The sequence below is a fragment of the Gallus gallus genome, chromosome 21 (genome assembly GCF_016699485.2).
Source record: "Gallus gallus isolate bGalGal1 chromosome 21, bGalGal1.mat.broiler.GRCg7b, whole genome shotgun sequence".
Classification (NCBI taxonomy): Eukaryota; Metazoa; Chordata; class Aves; order Galliformes; family Phasianidae; genus Gallus; species Gallus gallus.
The window spans coordinates 28,122-53,402 of record NC_052552.1 but is presented as its reverse complement, the minus strand read 5'-3'; the positions used below and the strand labels follow the sequence as shown (position 1 = coordinate 53,402).

Sequence of the window (25,281 nt, the reverse complement as noted above, 5' to 3'; positions counted from 1 at the left end):
GGGGCTGCCTTCAAGCCATGCTGGGACTGCTGTATTTTAATAACTTGCAGGTGCAAGGGAGAATGCAATCTTGACTCTGTCACCTGTCACTTGTGCTGCTGCTGCCAGCCTTATTTAATTGGCTGCTTGATCCACGCTGGGGATAGGAGGGAGATGAGATCTTGCCTAGGGGCTGCCCATGTCTGCTGGCAAGCAGAGCTCTGCCAGTTGCAAAGCATTGCTTTGGTGCGTGTATCTTTCTGTGCCCAATCTTTTGCAAATGTCAAAAGTGAAGCGGCAAAAATGGGGATACACCCCCAAAGAACTCACGTGAATGCTGCGTCCCTCCTCCTTTCCCATCTCTGCCAACCCCAGCTGCCTCCTCTGTAAAGGAACATCAGTTCCTCCACCACTTGGGGCTGTTTGCAAACCCACTCCTATTTATTCTGTGTTGCTTTTCCATCCAATGCAAGCAGTTGTTAAAACAGAATTAATTTTTGCAGTGGATTTTGGGGCGTGCTATTTGGAAATAGCATCAAATGGTACTCAATAAGGGCTCAGATGCAGGGCTGTCAATCTGCAGCTGGAGGAGATACAGCAAACTAAAAATGAAATGCAGTCACCTGCCTTCTTGACCCCAGCTCTGTGTTCCTGCAGTGGGTTTGTAGCAGAAGGAGGGAACAGAGATGGGGAAAGGAAATGAGGAGTAATGAGGCTGCAAGTTTCAGCTGTGTATCCCCAATCCTGACTGGTCTTTGGGGTTGGGGTTTGTACACAGCTCAGCTTGAGCCTCCTGAGCCAGGTGAGATTTGGGTACCTGTGGGCAAGTTGGGTGATTTTGCAAAGTAAGAGAGAGAGAGAAAAGCAGCAAAAGGGTTTTTCCTTGCATTTTAGTACTGGTAAATATATGTTAAATAATATTAGAAGGGTTTTCCCTGGTACTTTTTTTGTGTGCGTTTGGTGCATATGATGATGATACGTAGGATGTAATCAACTTTTAGTCTTTGAGCAGAGCCATTGAATGCCCCCAGAAACACTTGAACAAATTTTTGGCATCCTGTACAGCTCTCACGTCCCTTTTTTCCCTCTGTTGCAGCCTACCTGACAGTCAGCATCGAGCCACTGCCACCCGTGGTGGTGGGCGACGCTGTGACATTGAAATGCAACTTCAAGACGGATGGGAAGATGCGGGAGATCGTCTGGTACCGGGTGAGCTGGCTCCCAGCCTCTGCCCTTGGGGATGGGGACACGGAGGAGGCAGCCGTGTGACATGAGGTCATGGATGATGGGGGGGAACGTGGCCATCTGGTGTGATGGTGGGAATATCAATTGTGCTGCTGTCCTTGCACAAAGCCAACAAAGAGATGGCTGGTCTCTTAAAGCAGGGAGGAGAGGGGGGGGAATGGGCTGGCAGTCATCTTAAGGCTTTTTTTTTTTTTTTTTGTATGTTTTACTGTTTGGGTTTTTTGGGGGGTGTGTTTTATAGGCTGGTTTTGTTGCGTGAGGGCTAAGGATGTGAGGGGTTGGTTGGCAGCATCCAAGAATTTGGAGCTGGAGTTGGTACCGTTTGGGATTTTGAAGTTGCAGTTGGCACCATCTGGGTTTCTGAGATGGGACAGGTGCCATTTGGGATATCTGAGTTGGGGTTTGGATCAGCCCCAATGAGCAAAGGGTTTTTTTTTTTACGTTGGATGGGAAATGGTGCAAAACTTGAGGGTGTCTGGTGCGTTCCTGGGCTTTTCTGCACTCTGCCTTCCCCCAGAGAAACAACTGCAGAGAAAAAAAAATAAAAAATAACTTCTGCAGAAAGAAGCAAGAAGTTGCAGGAGGTGAAGATTCAGCTCTTTGGTTTGCTTTCAGAGAAGGAGCTAATGGGGCTGGTGGCGTTGGATGAAAGGGCTGTCCTTTGCTGTAGGAGGTTTTTTCTTGTTCCTGCTGTGTTGTTTCTGCCCCTTAAATGATGAGCTGCTGTGCCTTAAAGCTCTTCTGCACAGCCGGCAGGGTTTATAAATAGGGAATAGTGTGCATGGTGCTGATGGATATTCTCTTGTGTGAGTTTGGTGTGTGCGTTCCTGTTGCATCCTGCTGTAAATATGTGTGGTTAGGTGTATCAACAAAAAACATATTGAATTACAAAACAAAAACTTTCCCAGACCCCTTTTTAGTGACTTGCTCCGGGGTTTTGTCCCCCTTCCATTTTGGGGAGAAAGAGGCTTTTTTTGCATGGTGCCATCTTCACCAGGCTTTTGCTTCCCTTTTCCACTCAGTAATATTGGATTAACCCACTTTCCTGCAAGCTGGGGCTGGATTTGCCTAATCCCCCTGCGTGGAGGCATGCTTGAGCCCTCACTGAGGGGACAGCACATGGAGTGGCTGAGCAAACCACATTGAGGGATGCCATGGAGAGAGTGGGAGGGGATAAAATAACCCAGCTTTTATTTTTATCTCCCCAAATCCTCCTATCTTCCAGTTGTTCGGGTTTTTTTTTTTGGTTTTTTTTTTGTTTGTTTGTTTGTTTGTTTTTGCCTCCCTTGCCTTTTTTTCCCCTCCTTTCCCAGTGTGCTTCTTGCATTTGTAAATCATTCTGACAGTGCATTTGTGCTCTGTGCACTGGAGCAGCTGAGTGGAGCGGTGCAGATAATCGTGGGGCTTTGTTTGTTTTAGAGGAAGCAAAGAGCTCATTGGCTTTAAGGTGCAAAGCTTCTGTGGAGGTGCAAGTGGAGTGTATAGGAAGGATGGCAGAAGAGGGTAGACTGTGGTGGCAAACTCAATGGCAGCAGTTGGATGTAGGATGTTGGAGTGTGTGCAGAACGTATACGGAGTGCGTGTAGAGACCATGAGATGCATGCATAGAGCGTAGGATTCATGCCTACTAACAGGGGGTATGTGTAGACCATCAAGTGCACATGTGGTTCATGAGGAGCATAACCCATCAGGGCATGTGTGTAGCCTGTGGGGTTTGTACATAACCCATTGTGTATCTGGATGCCATAGGGAGCATGCATAGTTCATGGGATGTGCACAGAGACTAGGGGCTGTGTGCATAATCCATCCTGTGTATGTATGGTTTATCAGGAGCATGGATAACCAGTCAGAGCATGTGCATAACCTATGTAATGTGCATGTAGATCAGGGGGTGTGTACATAACCCACTGTGTGTATGCGTAACCCATAGGAAGGGTGCATGCCTGACTCATGGTGTTATAGCTCATCAGGGCACGTGCGCAACCCATCAGGGCATGTCTGTAGTCTATGGAGTGTGTGCATAACCCATGGAGTGCATGCTTAAACATGGTTTATATGCATAACACATTTTGTGTATGCATAGCCTATGGGGTATGTGCATGACCCATAGGGGGCATGCATAACCTGTGGGATGTGCAAAGCAGATGGTTGGTGGCACCTGGGACAAGCAAAGGACATGATGCATAGGGGAAGGAGCATGGAGCCACGCAGCTTCTCTGGGGAAAACCAGCAGTGTGTGCTGTCTGCGGAGGTGTTAATTAACATCCAGACACCCCTACGAATCCTCCACGGTAAATCCATTCCCAGCAGTTGGGATTTGCCTGAGAACATGTGCAAACATGGGTTGAAACCTCCGGCTGCTGTCTTGAATGCCCTAAGACCTTTCAGGAGGTGAGGATGGCGATATCCTTGCAAACGAGTTTGTAATGAGTGAGGGAAGACACGGAGCTGTCAAACTGTTGGCTGCCTCCGATCGCAGCATCTCAGGGGGTCGCACTGGAGACCTGATTAGTATGGCCACTACCACACTGCAGCGAGTGATGGGGAGGGAGAAAATTACTTTTTGCAGCAGTGCAGAGCTCTTAAAAAAAAAAAAAAAAAAAAAAAAAAAAAAAACATGACAAAGAGAAGGAAGAAAATCATCTTGAATGTGTGTTGGCTCTGCGCAGGTTGCACACAGCTGGGGGCTCAGATGAGGAGAGGCCAATGGCATGGGATGTTTTGGTGGTGGATGAGTTGTGGGCGGTTTTGGTGGTGGATGAGTTGTGGGCATGCTGCTTTGATGAAGCAGTGCAGCTCCTGACTGTTGTTTGTCCTGGGGATGTGCAACACCCAGCACTGGGGAGTCCTTGTGTCCAGTGCATGTGGCTTTCCCCCATTTCTTTAATTTGGTGCTCAGGGTAATTAGCAAGAAAGAAGACAGGGATTGGTATTGTAGTGCTCCTATGCAGGCATTGCTCCCCATAGCATTCATAGTGCATGGGCATTGCTTCCCATTGCATCCATGGTGCATGAACACTGCTTTCCGTAGCACTCACAGTGCGTGGGCATTACTTTCTGAAGCAGGCAGAGTCTGATGTGTTCCAGATGTTGGCAGCACCTGATCAGTGGTGACACTGCATGGTCCTGGTAGGGACTGCCACTGCCCATTACAAGCAATGTGATGCCACAGCCCTACCTCAGTGTCTCCCAGTGACAGCAATAAAGCCACCATGGCCTCCAGGGGAAGGTGATGGCGAGATACTAAAAACACCACAAATTTTGGGGTGTTGTACTCCACAATTTTCAAATGTACCAAACCCATTGCAATTTATAAACCTGCTCCTATTTTGGGACAAGTCACTGGCTTTATAGCTGCAGAGAAATGCTCTGAAATACGAGCACAGCGCTGATGGAGAGATCTTGGGACAGTAAGTGAGCACGGGCTGACTCGTGCCATTCATCTTCATGCTGGCTGGGTCGGCTCTGCTGCTCGGAGATGATAATTTAAATGTCAGCATGGGTAACTATTTTAATTCCTCAAGCTCAGGCAGGGAGACAAGGTCACACGCAGCAGCACGGCAGATTGAGAGCCAGCAGCATGCTCTCTATTATGGCTCCGGCTTCAGGGAGCATCCCAAAACCACACGTGATCCTTCTGCAGTGTGTGCAGTGCTCATCTGTATGTACGTATGTATGCAGCATTCCAGTATCATTGTTCCCTGCGTGGGGGTGCATGGGGGAGGGAGGTGCTCTTTTGGGTAAAGAACTCAACCACTCAATTTCTTTTCCCCCAGTAGTGTTTTTGGGTAGCTTTGAGCAAGAAGCAAGGCAAGGACCAAAGGATGAGAGCTTGGGGTGCATAGCACCTCCCATCCTTTTGCAACCAAGCTTTTCCTCCAAAGTGTCTCCCTCCATCCCTTGTTCCCTATCCATCACAGTGGGATGCTTATTGAGCATCCCAACAAGTGGCTCCAGCAATATTAATCGGGTGACTATGTTTTGGGGGCGGTAAGCAGCTGGGTCACGGCAGAGGTGAGAGCAAACAAGAGAGAAGCAGGAGGGAGCAGAAGGTTAAATGTCTCTCCACGCAGTGGCAATCGTTGAGTTTTTGTCAGGAGTAAGATCTTTGCTGGGGTTTATAAATAATGCAGCAGGCAGCTTGCAGCCTCAGGCTGAGCTCTGTGCCGGGTGCTGTAAATGCACTTTTTCCTCTCTCTGCACCTCTTTTCCTTCTGCAGGAGGGGCTTCTTGGAGCTGGTGCTTGCAATTTAGGGTGATCACCACTTAATGCTGCCAAACCCCCTCACCCTATCCCAAAGCTACTGCCTTTACCCCCCCCATAGATTCTCCCAGGAATTTTTCTCTGTAGCTCCTCTCAGAAAAAAACAAACCTGACCCTAGGGTGCAGATAAAAGGCTGTAAGTAGGTCTAATCCCCGGAGAGAGACTGTGTTGTGTGCGCCTTTTCAGAGGAGCCTGTTAGCTGCCTGTAATCCTCAGGGACCCACAGGGCTGCAGTGCCATCCCTCCTCAGGGGACCGTGGGGGCTCCCAAGGGCAGCGATGCCTTTGCCTCCCTGGTGCACTGCTCTGGCTCCGTTCACTTGACATACATCTGGCCAGATGTGGAGTCCACTCCTCTTGCAATGCAACTTGACCATAACATGGGGGTAGCACCACAACCCAGAAGACTTTTGCAAAGCCAGTACCAAAAAAAAAAAAAAAACCCAACCAAAAAACAACAACAACAACAAAAAAAAAACACCTGATATGGAGCATCCCCCCTTCAGTACTGACCAGGCTTAGAAGCAACATAAAATAGGGGGAAAAAATGCAATTTAGACATCTGGAGTGCAGCTTTCCGGCTGGTCCAGCACTGTGCCACGATTGCATGTTGCAATTGCAGCTGCGGGATTGGTGTAGCAAGTTGAGGATAGCATGTTTATTGCATGCAGCTGTTTCAAAAAATAGAATGGATTTTGTTAAATCCTTTATTTATTTGATTTTTTCTGTCATTCATTTGTTTTCTGAGATGCTTTTTTATCTCCAAAAAAATAATCCCTGGAAAACCCCCGCAGACATTGCAGCAACAACTATGTCACATTGAGATCCGAGAGTGGCGCTGAGATTTCTACTCCTTTGCCCAAACCTCCCTGAACCCAGCCCACAGCATAAATAAAATTTGGGGCGAATGGGATCTCTCCTTGAAAACTTCCCATCGCCCCCCAATGGCCAGAGATTTATGGCTCCAGTAATTCTTTGTGCTGCTCTTTATCCTACGTCCGTAGGAGAATGTGTTTTCTTTGTAATAAAAGCCTCAGCAAATAAATCTATGGAGACAGTTTTACTGACAGCATTTTTTCCCTCCTATATGTGATAAAAAGGGAGAAAAGATAAAATCTGGAGCAAAAGTTGTTTTTTTCCCAAGCAGGGAGGAAAGCACGGGGTGGGAGAGCAGGGAGATACTGCTCTGGGGTTCGTCACTGCGCTTCTGCTCCTGATGCCTATTTTATTTCAAAAAGGACTATTTTTGTAACTCTCCAATGTCTTGATCTGAGCTGTTACAGCCCTCCAAATCTCCATGGCCAAGATGCATTGCTTTTTTTTTTTTTTTTTTTTTTTTTTTGCTTTTTCTTTTGTACTAAAACTTTACAAGTAGCAGTTGGAGGGGGATACACCTCAGAGCAGCAGAGAGCTGCTCCCCTCAAAAAGCTTTTTTCCAATTAAAAATGCCAGCCACAGGGAGCAGCTGGAGATGGGTGATGCCATAGCCTTCCAACTGCTGCAGTGATAACCAGACAGACTGGAGGATTTTGCTTAATGAGGTTTACAGCTGGGGTTTTGTTTGTAGGTCACTGATGGTGGCACAATCAAGCAGAAGATCTTCACCTTTGATGCCATGTTCTCCACCAATTTCTCACACATGGAGAACTACAGGAAGAGGGAGGACCTGGTCTACCAGTCCACAGTGCGGTAAGTTGTTTGAACGCTACTGTTCAGCTCCAATGTCACGTCCTCCAGCACGTTGGCTGCTTCTTAATGCCTTTTTTAGGATTTTTTTTCCCATATTGGGGTGTTTTAGGGTATTTAGCAAGGTATTGGGACAGGCTGTCCAGGGAGGTGGTGAAGCCACCATCCCTGGAGATTTTCAAGGTGCGTGGAGGTGGGACATGGTTAGTGAGCATGGTAGTGGTGAGTTGGAGTTGGACTGGATGAGCTTAGAGGTCTTTTTCAACATTAGTGACTCAATGATTCTGTAAGTCAATACTTTTCTTTGTCATCCGTGGGGATTTGGCCACCCCGGGATCTTGCTAATGAGGTAACTGCACATGGCAGGAAGTCGCCTCTTTTTTTGCTGTCTTTCCTTTGTTGCAGCCACTCCAAGGAAATGGTCGTATTGCAAAGCACTGTCACCAAAGAGCCAGGGTCTGTCCCCAAGGTCCTGTGTGTCCCTGGGGAAAAGGGTATTGTTGGTGGAGATTTCAAAGGCTGAAATAAGCTGGGGAAAAAATATATATATACATGACATGTATATGATATATAAAAAACAGTCAGCATAAGAGCTCATCTTTGTGTTTCTTCCAAGTACAAAATCACTTGCAAGAGTGTCAGCTTTATTACTAATTACACACTTGTTTTATTGCTGATGTTATAAAAACAAAACTGAAGCCTGAAAAAAACATCAGGGGGAGACTTAATTTAAGCCAAAAATGCTGAAGCGAAGTATTTATTTCATGGGGCTTGTTTTACTTTGTTTCCCTTTTAAATTAGAATTTGTTAATCATATTTCAAAGCTTGTTTTTCCAAGTGCCAGGTAATAAAGGTCCTATGTATGGCAAGGAAAATACAGTCAACTTCTTGAGGCATCACGGTGCTTCACGCCTGCAAATGTCCACAGTACAAAAGGGGTTCGGCATGGTTTAGCCCTTAGATAAGCATCCATGCCTAGCTGTGTGCAAGCACAATATTCTAATCAGTTTCTTTGTATGAATTTTGCTGGGGTTTTTGGATGTTTTTTTTTTCTATTGTATTTGGCTTTGTGTTTTGTTATAAACGAGAGCAAGTGCATGCAATGGCTTGAACTCATGGCATAACATGGTTTGAATTTTGCTTGGTCTTGTGTGGAGCCCAGTGTTGGCCTGGATAATCATTATGGATCCCCTCCAATTTGGGATATTCTATGATTCTGTGATGGATAAATGTGAATATAGAGCGGACAGTAAATAGGAAAATAGTGCTGGAGGGGAGATGCTCAAACGGATGCTCAGGAGTTGCTCAGAGGATGCCCAGGGAATGCCAGGAAGATGATTCCCTCTTTAAGTTTTACTTCTATGTGTAGCTCAGGCTCCGCTGAGCCGCTCACTTTGTTGTCTTGCAAATGTCTGACATGACTAATTACTGTTTGGAGGATGTTTTGGAGGCTTCGCTAATGGATTACAAGTTTCCTAACTTGACAACCTTGTTTTCTTGCTGTAACACCAGTGTTTCTGCTCAGTGTGGATTTAACCACTGGTCTTCAGCAGGCAGCACCAGCAATTTAAATCAGAATAAAACATTCCTCGTGCACAGAGCAAGACCCCAACCGCGGGCAATCCTTGAGCCATCCCATGGGGATGAAGATGTACCAAATTCAACCTCTTTAAGACACATTGCCCCTAACGGTATTTTGTCTCAGAAACCTCCATTTTTTTGGTGCATTTTTTTCTTTCTTTTTATACGTGTTGTAGAACTAATACAATTTGAGAGCAGAAAATTCCACTGCCCTAGAATTGAGCACTTTAAAGCATTGGTAATTGTCAGTGCATCGCCTACAAATCATCTGAATTACCATGCAGTCCAGGATGTTTGCGCTAGAAGTATTTGCACGCAGTTGCCTTTTTGCAGCAGAAAGCAGCAACGTGCCTCTACTTGGGGAGAAAGGAGCTGTTTCTCAAAGGGTATGAAAAGAGCCCATTTTCTGAATCATTGGCTTGATACTTTTGGGGGGGGGGGGGAGGGTGGGGTGGGATCTATCCTTACGTCTTTCTGTTTTGGTGGCTCATTCAGCAGCCCATAAAGTTGCTTTTTGAATCTATTGAGTGGTATTTCAGAGGATTTTTAATTTTTTTTTTCAAATCTGCTCGGGGTGGAGAGAGGTGTGTTGTAGGGCATCTTGCTCACTTTACACTGAGCATCTGCATGGGATCCCAGCCTGGCTGCAAGGCACAAAGGGTGCAGTGGGGCATCACTGGGGCTTGGCAGTTCTATCCTGTCCTGTCTTCCGTCCTGTCCTCTCTGTTCTAGCCTATCTTATATTCAGTGATCTTTGTAGGTCCCTTCCAACCATCCCATCCCTCTATCTAGCAGGGCTGGATCCTTATCTTTGGGATTACAGCTGCAGAAACCTCAACGTGATCCAGTTGGGACCATTTTTTCCTCCAAGATCTTGCAAGCTTAAAGAGCTTAAGCCACTGCAATAGGACAGGCCTGAAATGGAGCAGAGACCAAAATCATTCCAACTGCTTTTCCCTTCCCTCTTTGCTAACGAAGCATGCGTGCATGGGTAATTAGAGGCTGCAACAGATGGTGGAGGCTCAGTTGAGAGCAACGCGGCTGTTAAAAGGCACTGCCAAGCAACTGCTCACGTCAGCAGGGGCTTGTTTATGCTAGCAGGGCTTTTGCATGGTAGTAGGCGTGGGAAGGCAGCCAGGGGCTTCCAGCGAGGAGCCGCTGAGTTCTGTTGCCACTCTGTTTCTCCCTTAAGCTGGGGAAGCCCTGCAAGGTGCATGCCTGAGTGCTGCAGAAAATCCATTTTGAGGGCTGGAAATTTTTTTGTTTGTTTTTTAAGCTGGGACTAGCCAGATGATGCTCTTGCTTGGATGTCCCAATGGGAGGATGTGTGGTGGCCCCATCCCAATTTCTGCAGTGGGATGCTGCACTGGTGGGTGGCTCTTTGCAGCTGGTTGGATTATTTTCTTCTGCACTGCATTCCTTTCCTGTTTTTAAATATGTATAAAAATCTCGATGGCATATAGATCAAAGCATGCCCTGCATAGGAACACTCTTGCTCAGAGTTTGCGCTTTTGATGCTTTTATCCACTTGCACTTTTCCATAGCTGTGGCATTGCCCAGCTGGAAGCAGGGATCCATAGCATCTGAGCCTTTCCCATGAGCATTTTACAAACATTTAATGTCTGTGGTTTGCAGTTTTTTGCTCTCAGCAGTGCCTTTACCTCCTGTGAGCTTCTTCTTTCATTAATGCCATTACTTACCTTCCTGAGGAGCTGCCAGTGCCGGTAAACTCCAGCTGCTAAACCGTATTACACAGCTCACTCCTGAAGCCTTTGCAGTTATTAATAGTTATCGATCCATGGCTCATTTCCATCACTATTAGTGGGATGTTCTTTGCTATGGATGAGGGAAGCTGGAGTGGGGGCTGGCAGTGAGTCCCCTCTGTCCTTCCCAGCCTCCCCGAGGTTCGCATTTCGGACAATGGCCCCTATGAGTGTCACGTTGGGATTTATGACCGAGCCACACGGGAGAAGGTGGTCCTGGCGTCTGGTAATATATTCCTCAACGTGATGGGTGAGTGCAGCAATGATGTGATGGTGACAATGGTGTGATGGTGGGGACGATGAGTCGGTGACAGCATGGTGGTGGAAATGATGTTGAAATGGTGGGGATGATAAGGTGGTGATGATGGGGTAGTGGGGATGATAAGGTAGTGACAAAGTGGTATTGGTGATGATGTGGTGGCAGTCATGACCAGAAAATGATGTGATGGTGACGATGAGGAGTGATGGGTGAGTGAGCAGTTGGGTGGGGATAGAGGGTAACCATTAGGAGGCTCTCTGTACCCCACGCTCAAATCACCACTGAGACATTTTGGGGATGGATCAAGGGGTGGCCTCCAGCTCATATTTTTCCCAGTTTGCAAACCCAGTGAATTGCAGGGAGTCAGAGTGGTGATGCTGGGGATGGGTTGGGGACACTGTGCTCACTCCCCAGCTCTTTGTCCCCAATGCAGCTCCGCCAACATCTATCTCAGTGATCGCCGCTGACACACCAGCACCCTTCAGCCGCTACCAGGCACAGAACTTTACCTTGGTGTGTGTAGTGTCCGGTGGCAAGCCCGCCCCACTGGTGAGAATTTGTTTCTGAAAATATCTTTGGGTTGGGTCCCTGCAATCCCTTGGCAGAGAACGGGATTGGAGAGAGTGATGCTTTGTGTATGTACACTCACTATGACCTGACAGTTGGACTCTAAGATCTTTGTGTGTCCCTTCCAATTGAAATTACTCTATTTCATTCTAGCCTATCCTACCCTATTCTCTGTTCAGTGATCTTTGTAGATCTCTTCCAACTATCCTATCCTCTATTCTATCCTATTCTCTATTCAGTTATCTTTGTAGATCCTTCTCAGCCATTCCATCCTCTATTCTTTTCTATTCTGTTTTCTTCTATTCTGTGACCAAAGTTGTGTCTGACCTATCTTCAAGTGTACTTGTGTTATTACATACATGTTGTCCCTAGATATCCAACAGGAAATTCTGCTATTTAATTTTTAATATATGGATTTTTACATATATATTAGTAGATTCAATGTCAAAGCAAAGCAAATTCCTACACTACACTATGTTCTAGTAGCACTACAGCATGTTTCTGCAGAGCTCTGGGGACAACTCCACGCACAGTTGCCCAAGGGGATGGCCCAACAGGCAGCCCAGTGCCACTGCCATGTGCTCCCCATCCCTTCTGTCCCCTCCACAGGTGTACTTCAAGCGCGATGGGGAGCCCATTGAGGCGACCCCGCTGCCTGAACCACCAGCTGCCACCGGAAACTGGGCACCTCGCAACCTCCTACACCGTGACCTGGATGACACCAAGCTGCCCCAATTGCTGGCCGAGGGAGAAATGGGGGGCGGGCCCTCCAACACCGCAGAACCCCCAAGGGGGCTGGCGGCTGAGCGGGGTCCCACCACTGAAGCCATCCCTGAAACTGTGGTGAGCCGGGAGTTCCCACGCTGGGTACATGTGGCGGAGCCCATTTACTATTTCCGCCACACACACGTGCCCATCAGTGATGGCACGGTGGAGGCGCGGGCCACCCTCACCTGGACCCTCAACCCGCAAATCGACAATGAGGCGCTCTTCAGCTGTGAGGTGAAGCATCCAGCACTCTCCATGCCCATGCAGTCAGAGGTGACTCTCGGTAAGGACAGCGGTTGTGATTGGATGAACTTGGCTTTCTTTGTGCATTTGTTGCAGTTTGGGAGGGGAAAAAAGGTATATTTTTGCTTTTTCTCCAGTTATTGTGTTTATTGTATGTTTTTTCTTTTTTTGCATTTATTTGCATTTATCACCTGTTTTTGCGTCTCTCTCTTTTTTTGTGTGTGTGTTTATTGCAACTGTACCTGTGTTGTTTTTTTGGTCTTGCTGCAATGCTGTATTTATTGCCTTTTTTTTCAATTTTGCATTTGTCACCTATTTTTGACTTTTTGCTTTTTTTCATTTATTGCAATTTTGTATTTATTGTTTTTTTTTACTTTTTTTTTTGCATTTCTGAATTTATTCAATTTTGCATTTGTTGCTCACTTTTGCTTTTTCATATCTGTTACATTTTTGAATTTGTTGCTTGTTCTGCTTTTTTAGCATTTTTTTTTAACTTTTTGGAGTATTTTTGTTGTTGTTGTTTTTTCATTTCTTGCTCCCCCCCCCCCAGTTTATTGCATTGGGAAGTTGTCTTTTTTTCTCCTTAATTTCTTGCCTTTTTATCTCTTCACACCTTTTTGCTTCTCTTTTCCAGAGGGTGGGGTGGGGTTCTTCATACACCCAAGAATCAAAACAGGGTGATGTATTATGCTGCGTGATGATATGAGGAGGTGATACCAGGGCTCCCCAGAAGCACAGGCACCTTAAGGGAAGGACTGCTGTGTTTTTGGAGAGGTCTGTCGACTGCAGAGATGTTTTAGTGTGTGCCATAGAGGAAACAGAGAGTGGGGTGAGATGCATTTTGGCTAGGAAATGACTTTGGCTGTGATTGCATCCCTTAGCAGCTGTCTGTCAATCTCCTCAGCCCACAGGGTACTTGCCTGCCTGTCCATTTGGCCATCTATCATCTGTCCATCGATTACCCAACAGTCTGCCTCCCCAGCTGGCCAGCACCTCATCAAACCCTCATTCACCCCAACCGAGGGCTGATGACCCTTTTCTCCCCATCCCTTTTTGTTGCAGTTGCTCCCAAGGGCCCTAAAATCATCATGACCCCAATGAGAGCACGGGTTGGAGACACTGTTCGGATCTTGGTGCAGGGCTTTCAGGTCAGTGTCCCCATGAGGTGTTGTCCACACTGCCATTGGGTGATGCTGTCCCTGCATCCATCCCAGCATTTCGAGGTTGCCATGTGACCATAAAACTGGGACAATGGAGGCCACAGCTTGAGGGTCACGAAACCCACCCTGCTGTCCTCTCCATGCAGAATGAAGTTTTCCCTGAGCCCCTCTTCACATGGACCCGTGTGGGAAGCCGGCTCCTGGATGGCAGTGCCGAGCACGCCGGGAAGGAGCTGGTGCTGGAGCGAGTGCCAGCTGAGCTCAATGGCTCCATGTACCGCTGCACTGCGCAGAACCCACTGGGTTCCACTGACACCCACACCCGCCTCATTGTCTTTGGTATGGCATTGCCCTTCCCCACATGTCCCTTTCCCTCTTTCCTCCCTCTTAACCCATTTCTCTGCTGGTTCTTTTCCTTAGAAAATCCGAATATTCCCCGAGGAACAGAGGACTCCAATGGTAAGTGGTGGCTGGAGGTGAGGTGACTCTAAGAGGTGGTGGCCCCATGAGGTCAGGCTGGAAGGGGCTCTGAGCACCCAGTTGAGCTGTAGGTGGCCCTGTTAATTGCAGGAGAGTTGGACAAGATGGCCTTAAAGAGTCCCTCCCAACTCAACTGATAGTATGATTCTGTGATCAAGATGGAAATCCCTGAACTCTCCATCCCTTTTCTCCTCCTGCCTAGGTTCAGTTACCAGCCACTGCAGCTTCAGACTAGTTTTGGCACTCACCCTAACAGTGATCCTGGAGCTAACGTGAAGCTTCGCTTGCCTCTTCCTCCGTACAGCTCCACCCGTCATTTACACCTCTGCCAATCGGTTCTCTTTTTTTCTTTTTTTTTCTATGCTATTTACAGTCTCGGTCTCTTTCTGTCTGTGTCTTGGCTTCCTTGGACAATTTAATTAAAAGAAAAAAACCTGCCTCTGTAGAAGGCTGCACTGAATGTTTTGTCCTCTTGTGTGTAGATGCAAGGGAGGGCTTGGGTTGGGAACTGAAGGAAGATCTGGGGACTGGCCTGGGGTACCTAAGACCACCCTGGAGTACCTGAGGCCGCCATGGGGAACCCAGTGGCTTTCCAAGGTCTGGGAGAGGGACACAGTTATGCTATGTTGCCAGGGCCCAATGTTGATTGGAAAGGAAGCAGTAGGGACCATGTTCCTCAATTTATTCCAACCAGGAATAAATGCACCAGTACTCAGCTCCACGGCACAAGCCACGTGCATCAGCAGCATGAGTGCTGTTGGGGATGTAGACCCTAAAATGGTGTCCCGCACCACCCTTCTGGTGCTAAGCCAGCCCTATGCAGGCATTCACTCCCCTGCCTTTTCCTCCAGGAACTTAATTCTGAAGGATTTAGCCAGCAGCCGTGCAGTGCTTCAGCTTCCCAAAGCCCTGTACTAATGCTTAGTATTATTACTATTATTACTATTATGATTAATTATTATTAAGCAGATTCACTTCCTACCACTCACCATTGCCAGCAATTTCCAGACCTCAAAGGAACTGAATAAACACACAGCGGCTCAGGAGTTGCTACTGATGTGCAAAACCATTCAGCGCTGTAATTTTGGCTGGAAGCTATGCAGGGACAAGTTTGCTCCAGAGGCCCCGGATGGATGGGAATTAGGAGGATTAACAACTCTACTTTCATCCTGAAGCAAAAAGAACCAAGCATCTGAATCCCTGATGGCAAGAAAGGATGCCAGCTGCTGAATCCCCAGCTCTACAAACCAGCTGCCTTCTGCTCCAAAGTAGGTTACAAACACTTTCTGTATCTGTTTAAGATGAGAACCTTCCTTTTCAGGGAAATCCATGCTATTTGGGTTACCCGCCTGCTATAGACCATGCAGTACAGTTCCCGATGGCACAGATATTTCTTGCTAGGTCAGAAATGCAGCAACCCCAATTGCACTCTGGGGCTCTCATCCAAATGCAATTAAACAACCGTTATGCCTGCTCATTGTGAATATGGGGGTTTACAGGCCCCCAAATCTCTGTTTAAATGCAACGTTATCACCTAGAACCATGGAAACAAGTATAAGGAAGACAGTGCCATCACCCACTTTGTTGCACCAGCTTCAGAGCAATGCCACCAGTGGGAGATGATAAGTGAGCTGATGGGCTCAGCATCCCAAATCTGCTCTCTGTATGGGACACTTGGCTCTTTCCTTGTTGATAATGATTACAGAATCATAGAGTTGTTAAGATTGGAAAGGACTTCTAAGATCATCAGTTCCAACTGTAGATCATCTAGTCCAATCATCAACCCACCCGTTATGGCAGTATATCTATCAATGTGCAGAGAGAATGAAGATTGAGACCACCTTATTACTAGTACAGCCCAAATGATGACCAAAGGTACACATAAAGCTCTCACTTTGGGCAGAGATGCCTGATTTCATGTTGTCTCACCAAGTGTTGGAGCAGCTATATCACTTCATCTGCCACATGAACAGTTGTGATGGAATCACAGAATCATTAAGGTTGGAAAAGATCACTATGATCATCAAGTCCAAACATCAATGTGTCAGAGGTGACACAGAATGGTACTGCCTCACCAAAAACCCCACACATAACCTGGGTGCAGCCATCACCTCCTGTCCCCTTATCCTTCACCTGCTGCAATTCTACATGGAATTACGAAGGACGCTGATGAAATCCCATCTCTCTCCCCACCACACTCCTGTTGAGGATCTGACAGTGAATAATGCAGGAGACTGTGAGGTTACAGAGCTGCTCTGCTTGGTTCATTATTGATGAGAGCTGACAGATCCTCCACTAACGATCTGCCTAAGAGATGCGATTAGCTTGTGAAAAATTAATCACATTTCTTAGGGATGACGCAAGCTGAAAACCCCAAGGAATGACATTATCAGTGTTCCCTAATTTCGGTGGACTTTGAAAAAGTTTTAGCAAAATTTGGAGGCAGCAATTACATTCAATTAGGATGACAGTTGCCAAGACATCACCTCAGCTTGCAATGGCTGTGTTCCCTCCACATTGTGCTCCAGCACAATACCTGCGAGGTTCTTAGTCCTTCTAAGCCCTACAAAAGCATGTGTTGATGAGAGAAACCACACACTGCAGCATGCCCCAGGCTAGGGCTTTGGCAGCCTTTGTATCAAGGAGGCAGCACATCCAACACTGGGAAGCCCCCCCCGTTTGTGGGATGTGGGATGGGGACACAAAGGCAGGGATATGTCATGTGGGAGCACTAACGGGTTTTACTTAGTGCTCTCCTGCCTCTGTTCTATCATTACTGGGCACAGCTACTTGGCTGGGTTCACAGGGCTGCTTACAAAGGTGTGTATAATTCATGTTCCTTGCATAAGGAGTCCTCTATGCAGGTCTTAGTTCTGATTAACAGCAAAAGTAGCAAGAGATGAAAAACCCCAGGGTCATATCTGCATACAGGTGGATGGACTCTGAATGGTGCATGGAGCCAATTAGCCAAACCCCAAAATGCACCCTGGCTTCAACGCACACACAAATACAGAACAGCCCTGAAAAACGGAGTACTGCACGAAGTGGAGCACTACTGCAGCCTTGAGCTCATGAGCAATGAAACCTGGTTCCACCGGACTCCAGCAGTGCCTCAGTTTCCCCATCCCTCAGGTAAGAAACTAGCACCAATTGTCTCCCATACCCGTCACAAGTTTTAGCATAACCAGTGCTCATTTTTCCAGCAAATACTACTGCGTCAGGGCCAAGCTTGCATACCAACAACAGCCACGTTTATGCTGGTTTGGTTGCCTTTTAAAATTTATTTTTATTTTTATTTTTTGCATTTGAAAGAGCTCATGCTGTTCTTCACCTCCTCAGCTCCTGCAGGACCTCGCTCCTTTGCATCTCTCAGTGCAGAGAAGTGCCCCTGGCGGAAAAGGAGGTTCATGGTTTCCCTTTGAATTCAGCCCACTCAGCAGAGGCTGCTGGGGGATGCCATGCATAGGATGGCCCGATACCCCTTCTTTCCTCCCCATGGGGATGCGCAGTTCCCCAGATTTTTCAGAATTCAGATGGGAACTGCTCACACTCATGATATTTTGCATGAGAATTAGGAAAAGCATGTGATGTTGTCTGTGCTTCAGTTCCGCCGCTGGCAACTCCCATTCTTGTGTGCATGCTGATAAGCTCCGATTCAGCACTCACCCCTTCAAAATGACGGCTCATGCCTCTCCAGTTCCTCCCTATACCATTTTTTCCCTCCTCAGCCCAATGATTTTGCTTTCTGGAGCACGTCCTCCTGCCATGCACACCATAACTCCAGCCTGCAGTTCCCTTTCCACCTCTGCCCCAGCTCTATTTGCAGCAGTTTGCACTCCCCAAGCCCCCAACCCCTCTCCCCATGGCTCATTATCCACCTGTCACTTTCAGGCTCACCACCAAGTGAGCTCAGTGGCTGTCGGGATACTTCCTGTCACCCTTTGTTAGCGAGTGTGCTGCCAAATTATACATCTGGTGGCGCAGAGCAGCTGCTCTGCGTCGGACCAAAGGTCTTCCCAGCTGCAGGCTGTCTCCTCCCTTCCTTCCAGCCAGCTTTCACCTGGCTTCACTCCTCAGGGAGACAGAACAGGGAAATAAAACATTTCTTGGGTCAAGCGAGTTGTTTTCCCCTTCCAGCACTATTAAATAGCAAAAAGCAATGGAGCATAGCAGAATCGACAGGATGCATGGAGGATATATGTTCCCTCCCATCAGGTTTGTGGTTTCTTAAGTTCTCCCAGAGTTTCTTTGTTTGCCAAGCTCTGCGTCATGGCTCCGTGCTAGTGACACCTGAGCCCTCCCTGTCCCACCTTGCTCAAATACAACGAGCTCCCACGCAAACCTGCGTGCTCAAAGTCACCTTGCCCCAGACTAGTGGCCGGTTCTGCTGGGGGCTCAACAATCATTAATCGGATTCTTCACATTCTCAAGTGCTTGGCACAGAAAAATGAGCCAGTGGGTAACTGTGCTTTGGCAGTCCGACATGCAGCTGACTGGCAAGCTGGTCCTTTCTGCTGCCTCTCTGCTCCTGCTGACTTTGGCATACAGATTTTACAAGTCCCGCTCAGCACCTGGAGGCAACAACCCAACAACTGATGCTTGCAGAGAGAAGGGGAGAAGGGAAAATGCAGCCCCGGATGGACAGAATGTGGAGGGTCTGCGGCACAGGTGGGTGTTTGGGGCACGAAGTGGTGGTGATGCTCAAGCAAGCGTCCCAGATCCACGGCAAAAGAGAGAGAGAATTCTGCCAGCAAATGAGGAGAAAGATGGAGGGAAGGCAAAATCTCACGGCTTCAGGGATCTGAATGAAATGCTGAATGGGGAGGAGAGTGGTGGGAATGGACACAGCATGCTTGTCCCACACATCATTCTTCCCAACCAGACGGCAGGGGATGGAGGTGCACAAAGCACTGAGCAGGACTTGGCCAGTGGAATCGCCAGCAAGGAGGGGAGCAGAGGGACAATCCAGACCCTCAGTGTCACCTCGGAGCTGGGGGTAAATATAACAGCAAGCTATAGGGAGGCAGATACCTCCCATTCTTTCTCCTCAATTGCAAAGATCCAGGTGGAGGAGAGCTACATCGCTGAGAGGAAAACAAAGGATGGGGATGGGCAGCTGTCTCCTGGCCTCAGAGGTAAAGTCTATGACTACTACATCCAGTCTATCTCCCATTCAGTATCAACAAAAAAGTCGCTCCCATCTCCCTTTATGGGGACAGCCTTGAGCTGCAGCTCAGAGCATGTGAGGGAAGAGTTGCAGTGCTTGGAGCGGGTCAACGAAGAGCTGCAGAGATCAGCGGGGGTCAACAAAAAGCTGCAGAACTTTGCTGCTCTGCTCCCTGACACTCACTCCCAAGAAACAACTGTGGCATTGCAGGACCCTACTACCTCTCTTACTGTCTCGTCGAATGTGGAGAGCTTAGAGAAGGACCCCAAGCCCTCAGCTCCCACTCGCAGCATCAGCCGTAAGAACAGCGTCCTCCAGATTGCAGAGAACTCTCACCTCCAGTTGCCCTTGGGTGGTTTCTGTGTCACACCAGCCAACATGCCACCAGCAAGCGCTCAGCTGGATCTGGTGGACAAAACCAACTTCTTCAAAACGTCACCCTCCTCCCTAGACACCCATTTGGACCTGGGGAACTGCTACGAGGTCCTCTGTAGGGCCAAGGCAGAGAAGCTTGACTTCCTCCAGGAGGCAGCCTACAAGGTCATGAGTGACAACTACCTACAGGTGCTGAGGACGCCCTCCATCTACTGCCGCCTCAAAGCCAGTGAGCGGGACCTCATCCTTCGGCGCAGAATGAAGGGGAAGATGTGTGTCGTCGTGGCAGACATCAGCACACAGCTTGGCCTCTATGCTAGCCGACTCTGCTGCTATGATGACGAAGGGGACCGCTGGCATAATCTTTGCCACGTGCCACCAGAGGTGGTCTCCCAGGGGTGTGCCATGTGCAGCATGTTCAACTACCTCTTTGTGGTAGCAGGCTGCGAAGGCTTGGGCCGCACACCTTCCAACCGTGTCTTCTGCTACAACCCGCTGACCAATATCTGGAGGGAGATCTGCCCCTTGAACCAAGCCCGTCCTCACTGCAAGCTGGTGGCCTTGGATGGCTGCCTCTATGCCATCGGTGGAGAGTGCCTCTACACAGTGGAGCGGTATGACCCACGGTATGACCGCTGGGTCTTCATTGCCCCACTGCCTCATGACACCTTTGCTGTAGCCCACACGGCCACAGTGTGTGACGGGGAGATCTATGTGACGGGGGGCACCTTGCGCTATGTGCTGCTGCGCTACATAGCCCGTGAGGACATCTGGACAGTCAGCCCAGCTGGAGGCGGCAAGGACAGGACAGTGGAGGTAGTGAGCGTCAATGGTTTCGTCTACCGCTTTGACTACAATTGCAGCATGGGTATTAGTGTCTATCGCTGTAGAGCCAAGGCCAAGCTGTGGTATGAATGTGCCACCCACGCCAAAGCCTACCCGGCCTGCTTCCAGTGTGCCGTGATGGGCAGCCTGGTGCATTGCATTGGTCGCCACTTCCACATCCGCTTCTTGGCTGACCCTGTCTCACCACGCTTTGGGACCAAGGAGCTGCGGCCTTTCCCTTCACCCCGGGGTAGCCTGATCCCAGTCGTCCTGGTGCTGCCATGGGCAGGGATGGAGCAGACATGGGTCTGAGGCACGATGAGATCATGATAACCAGGTAACAGAAGTCACCCACCTTCATTTACAGCTTTCTACTGGACTAATGCTATCAGGACAATGTCACATTCATTTGCCTTCCACTGTTGGACCAATGCCATCAGGACAAGGCCACCACCTCATCTTCCTGTTCCCTGTAAGTGGAAAAGAAGAAGACAGGTTGCGCTTAAACACTCATAAACCCAGCACTAGGGATGCAAGAAAGAGCAAAGCTGGAGGTGGGCGGACTTGTTTGCCTACAGGTATTTAAATGCAGGTGTGTCTGCTTGAATGCAAATAAACTCAGGCTCCCAGCTGCCTCCATAGATTGCTGCTTTGGAGACAGCAGGTTTTTAATACTGGCCCACATGCCCAACATATGGGGGGTTTTAGGGCATAGAAAGATAGCAGTGAAGTTTGGTCCCTAAGAGGTATCTCCAGAGCATGTCCCCATCAGCACTGAGCTGTCACCGAGCCTTGACGTCACCCTAGAGTGGGAGACTGGGGATCAAAGCATCTCATCAAGGTATCGCTCCTTCTATTGCCTTGTTACCCATTTCCTTATCCTCAGCCCAGAATAATATAAATAAATATTTATACACATGTAATGTAAATAGATGCTATAGATTTATAGACAGCTGGTCTTAAATAAAATTAATGTGAACATTTGGTAAAATTAACCACAGGCTACTGTTGCACATCGTTTAAAGACTAATGGGAACAAAGAGGCCAGTGCATGTTTTATATTGCTAATTACTGCACAAGCAGCGACTCCAAGGAAGAGCCCAAAAGCAAAGCAGAGCTCTCATTGTGAGCAGCTGTTTTGGCACTGGGGCCTCTCCTCTCTTTTTCCTGGGGTTGTGCTGTCCTTGCTCTATTTACACCCTAGTGTCCTGCCAGCAGCCCACTTTGGGTAATTGCTTTTTCTTCCCCTAGCTCCTTGAGCAGCTAGAGAAATGGATTGTCATCTGTCATGTCCATCGCTGTACACTGCTGCGGTTCCTGTACCCATATCCTTGGTCAAGCACAAAGTGCATTCAAAGCACTTAGAGATAAGGGATGGCTCTGGGTGCCACACTGTATGTCAATATGGTATGGGAGAATGTACGTTCATGTTTATCCAGAGTGAATTTTCTGGGCGTGAGCAGGGAAATATCCTTTGTTTGTTTGGTTTGTTTTTCTCTCAGTTATTATTGCCACCTTATCTCATTCTCTCTGTCATTGCAATGAATAGCACAAATGGCACAGTTAGTGCACGTGGATGTTCATGGGTCTCATGGTCATGTGTTTTCAAATATTTTCTGACCTGGCACAATAAGTCATTAGCTCAAAGTCCACAGCCCTGCAGTACTTATTTCTTCTCTCTGCAAGGCCTAAAGTAGATTATCTTTTAGGTCCCTTCCAACCCAAGTTTTCCAGAAGATGGCCTTCAAGATCTTCCCACAACATTTGGTGGTATCACTGGGGACCTTCCTACCAATGCTAGGAGACCTTGGGAGGAGGCAAAGCCATGCTAATTAACCCTGTCTCTGCACTTTGCTTGTTGGCACATAGTATATTGTACACTTCTGCTGATGGAGGACGGCAATGCAACTCTCACATGCTAGAAAACATAATGGTCCTGGGGCCACTTCATCCTACCCCACCAATGATGTGCAATATCTCTCTGATACGGTGCTTTATGAGTCAAAAAAGCTTTATTATTATTATGCTCCTAACTATTTGGTTACCTGCACAACCCATTCTCAGAGCAGCAATCCCAAAACTTTGGGTATCCCTGGGGAGGCGGGTGGGACAGAGGCAGCTGGACCCCTTTCAGCTGACAGCTCTTATTTCAAGTTTTGTAGGGATCCTGCCCTTCTCATGGTGACTATTTGCTTCCGCATGAGGTTTCACCTGAGATTTAACTCCTTGTTCTTAGGACCACGCAGGCAAGAATGAACACGCTGCAATAATAAAGCCTTTTCTCATTCCTCAGCGTGATGAGCATGAGCAATTAATAGCACTCTTGCACCCTCCCATATTAACACAATTCTCCTGGAGTGGCATTTGGACATAGAAGGTGCCGAGGATGTCCTGTGTCATTCTGTAGGCAAAGCCAATTTCAGGCACAAAGTGCGCAGTCATCCTACGCTCAAGGGCAAAGTGAGTTTTGGCTGAGGTTAAGCGAAAGCAGCACAGAGGAAAGGACAAACATAAGGCAATACTCTAACCTGGATGATGTTTTTTCCTTGTGACATCAAGGCATTATTTTTGTAAGCGGATTGACGAGAAACTTTTTGTTCATCCTTTCAGCGCTTACTCTTTGCCCATAGCACCAGCTCTGCTCAGCTCCTGGAAGAAGAGATGATCCCTAGGTGTAACTGCTCAACACTGCTTTACAAACTCAACCAAACACAGCCCTTGCACTAAATTTGGTATTTTCTTCTAATCAGGAAGTTCCATTATGCACCCCACCAGATTTGTTCAGGCAATTACATAGTTTAATGTACATTGATTCAGATTCCTAATTTCTACATTTTTGATTATGGCAGAAAACAGTGAATGACGCATTTCTTATTTACCAGACACTCTTTCTCCCTTTGCAATATGCCAGGCTGCATCCAAATGGAAATTGGAAGTCAATTAAAGAAGTACAAAACTAGCATTTTAAAATCTTTTTCTTTATTAGTTAAACACTGCTACCTTTAATGTGTCGGCTACATCATGGGGGAAAAAAAAGCAAAAACTGAAAAAGTGAGCTTATCCAGACATGTTTTGCATTTAAAACTGATGTGATACATGAAAGAAATATTAAGTGCAGCAAGCTGCCAAATTAAGCAACTTGTTCATGACAAGCAGGCGTGAGCTTGTATTGGTACCTGAGGTTGTTCAGAGGAGACCGGTGGGAATTTATGAGCAGATAAAAAGAAAAAAGAAAAATCCTAGTGCCTGAAGCAACCATCAGCCCCTCGCAATGGCTTCTTATGGATGCTGATGATGGATCCTACATGATTTTGGGACATTATGCCATTACAGGATGGATTGCCATGGAAGAGCCTCCATGAGACAGTTGGAGGTGGAGAGATGTTCTCTCCTGTCCTGCTTACAGGTTGGTGGTTGGACTTGATGATCTTTGCGGTCTTTTCCAACCTTAATGATTCTGTGAGTGAGAGTAGAGGTGACGGTTTGATGAGTGGACTTGGTGATCTTAGAGGTCTTTTTCAATCTCAATGATACTATTTATTTTTTTGACCCTTCCACCAAATTGCCCAAGTGCTGCTTAGTGGAGAAGATGCTGAAGGCACCAACATGAGCCTGGTTTGCAACTAGGAAGGTGACGGGGAGCTGCGCCTAGACTGCTCAACCAACCCCATTTGGAAGCAGACATTGATGCAACCACGATGGTTTGGTCCAAACACATCCTACTGCATGGTGCCCAAGAGCTGCTTGGTAGCATCTTGCTCACCCCAATGGGCTTGGAGGCCGCATCCTGCTCCAAGGAGGACACAGAGAATCCAGGGAAAGCTGAGCATCCCAGGAATGTGGGATCTCAGTAGGATCAACCACCCTCTACACAAAGACCTCACCCCAAATTTATGCCAAAAGGCTGAAAGATGGGAATCAGAACCTCGTGTGCAGAAGTGATGTTCCTAGCACACCAGGGACACCCACCAGTGCTGAGAGGTCAGTAGTAATGAAAGAAGCTATCAGGAGAGCAGGCGGCCAGCCAGCCAAATGTAATTAGTGGCATTTGTGGAGAACAAACCTCAGCGAGCACAGGGAGGGAACGGAGCTGGGGGAAGGGAACACATCCCCTCGCCTTCATTCTGGGAAGAAAACGTGGCCATTTGGAGCCTGTCCAAGCTGGAATAACAGGCTGGTGAAGGACTATTTAATTAAAATCCACACGGTGTTTGAAGGGAAAAGGGCTTGGAATGAATAAGCATGGTGATAAAATATGCATAGGCAGAAGTTCTCCTTCCCCAGCACAAGCCTTTGCTTAAAGCGTTGATGGCTTTTGATTCACAAGCTTCAGTGAGGAGGGAATACTTGCCAGCCACTATTTCAATCCAGCAGGGAGTTTTTTTCCGGGGGTTATAGCTATGCTATAGCTTAGGATGTGTCAGTGTCAGCATCATAAACACAGATTAGAAATGCTATAAAAGGGGAACAAACAAACAAACAAATAAATAAATAAAACCTACTCTCCTGGCTGGAGTCTACCATCCTGCTAGCTTGGGCCAAAGGGAAATATTTTCTCCATTACTAAAATAAAAACAATAAGGCTAATTTATACTCGCAGGAAAGTCAGAGTGGGGGAGAAGGGAAAACTAAAGCTGTAAAAGGAAGAAAGGGACGGTTGCAATGAGAAAGGGGGACCGGGGTGACCAGAGGTCACTTAGAGGCACTGACCACGGGGTGACCAGAGAAGAATCTGGGGAGATTCTCTCTCACAAAGCTAATATCTAGCCAACCTATACTAGATTTAGCGTTATTCCAGTTCTTTTGCTTCATCACCCTCTACAGTGCCTGAGATGGATAAAAGAACATGGTAAAGGTGCACACGAAGCACAGATGCAAATTTTATCAAACCAGAAAGGAATAAACATTCATGCTGCTAC

General features: G+C 47.5%; 2 protein-coding genes across 10 annotated transcripts in view; both read left to right on the top strand.

The window, feature by feature from the left end:
- IGSF21 (immunoglobin superfamily member 21) overlaps window positions 1-24,863 on the top strand; it is a 94,557-nt gene extending 69,694 nt beyond the window's left edge. For 3 of the 9 annotated variants that reach the window (XM_025142731.3, XM_417520.8, XM_046903212.1), the window contains 9 exons: window positions 1,076-1,188; window positions 7,056-7,177; window positions 10,650-10,768; window positions 11,211-11,326; window positions 11,954-12,395; window positions 13,418-13,503; window positions 13,662-13,854; window positions 13,936-13,974; window positions 14,198-14,455. In XM_025142731.3, the coding sequence (XP_024998499.1) occupies window positions 1,165-1,188; window positions 7,056-7,177; window positions 10,650-10,768; window positions 11,211-11,326; window positions 11,954-12,395; window positions 13,418-13,503; window positions 13,662-13,854; window positions 13,936-13,974; window positions 14,198-14,271 (1,215 nt within the window). In that variant the 5' untranslated portion in view covers window positions 1,076-1,164 and the 3' untranslated portion in view covers window positions 14,272-14,455. The other 6 variants (XR_003071566.3, XR_003071567.3, XR_003071568.3 and 3 more) reach the window with 6 other exon arrangements.
- KLHDC7A (kelch domain containing 7A) lies at window positions 18,340-21,357 on the top strand. The gene has a single exon (XM_015296990.4). It carries the CDS (start codon window positions 18,443-18,445, stop codon window positions 20,672-20,674), a length of 2,232 nt encoding a protein of 743 aa, XP_015152476.1. The 5' UTR covers window positions 18,340-18,442; the 3' UTR covers window positions 20,675-21,357.
- Window positions 24,864-25,281: the final 418 nt, after the last annotated feature.

Excerpts from the sequence above, each read along its gene's own strand:
- KLHDC7A (XM_015296990.4), top strand. The coding sequence starts at position 18,443 with ATGAGCCAGTGGGTAACTGTGCTTTGGCAGTCCGACATGCAGCTGACT.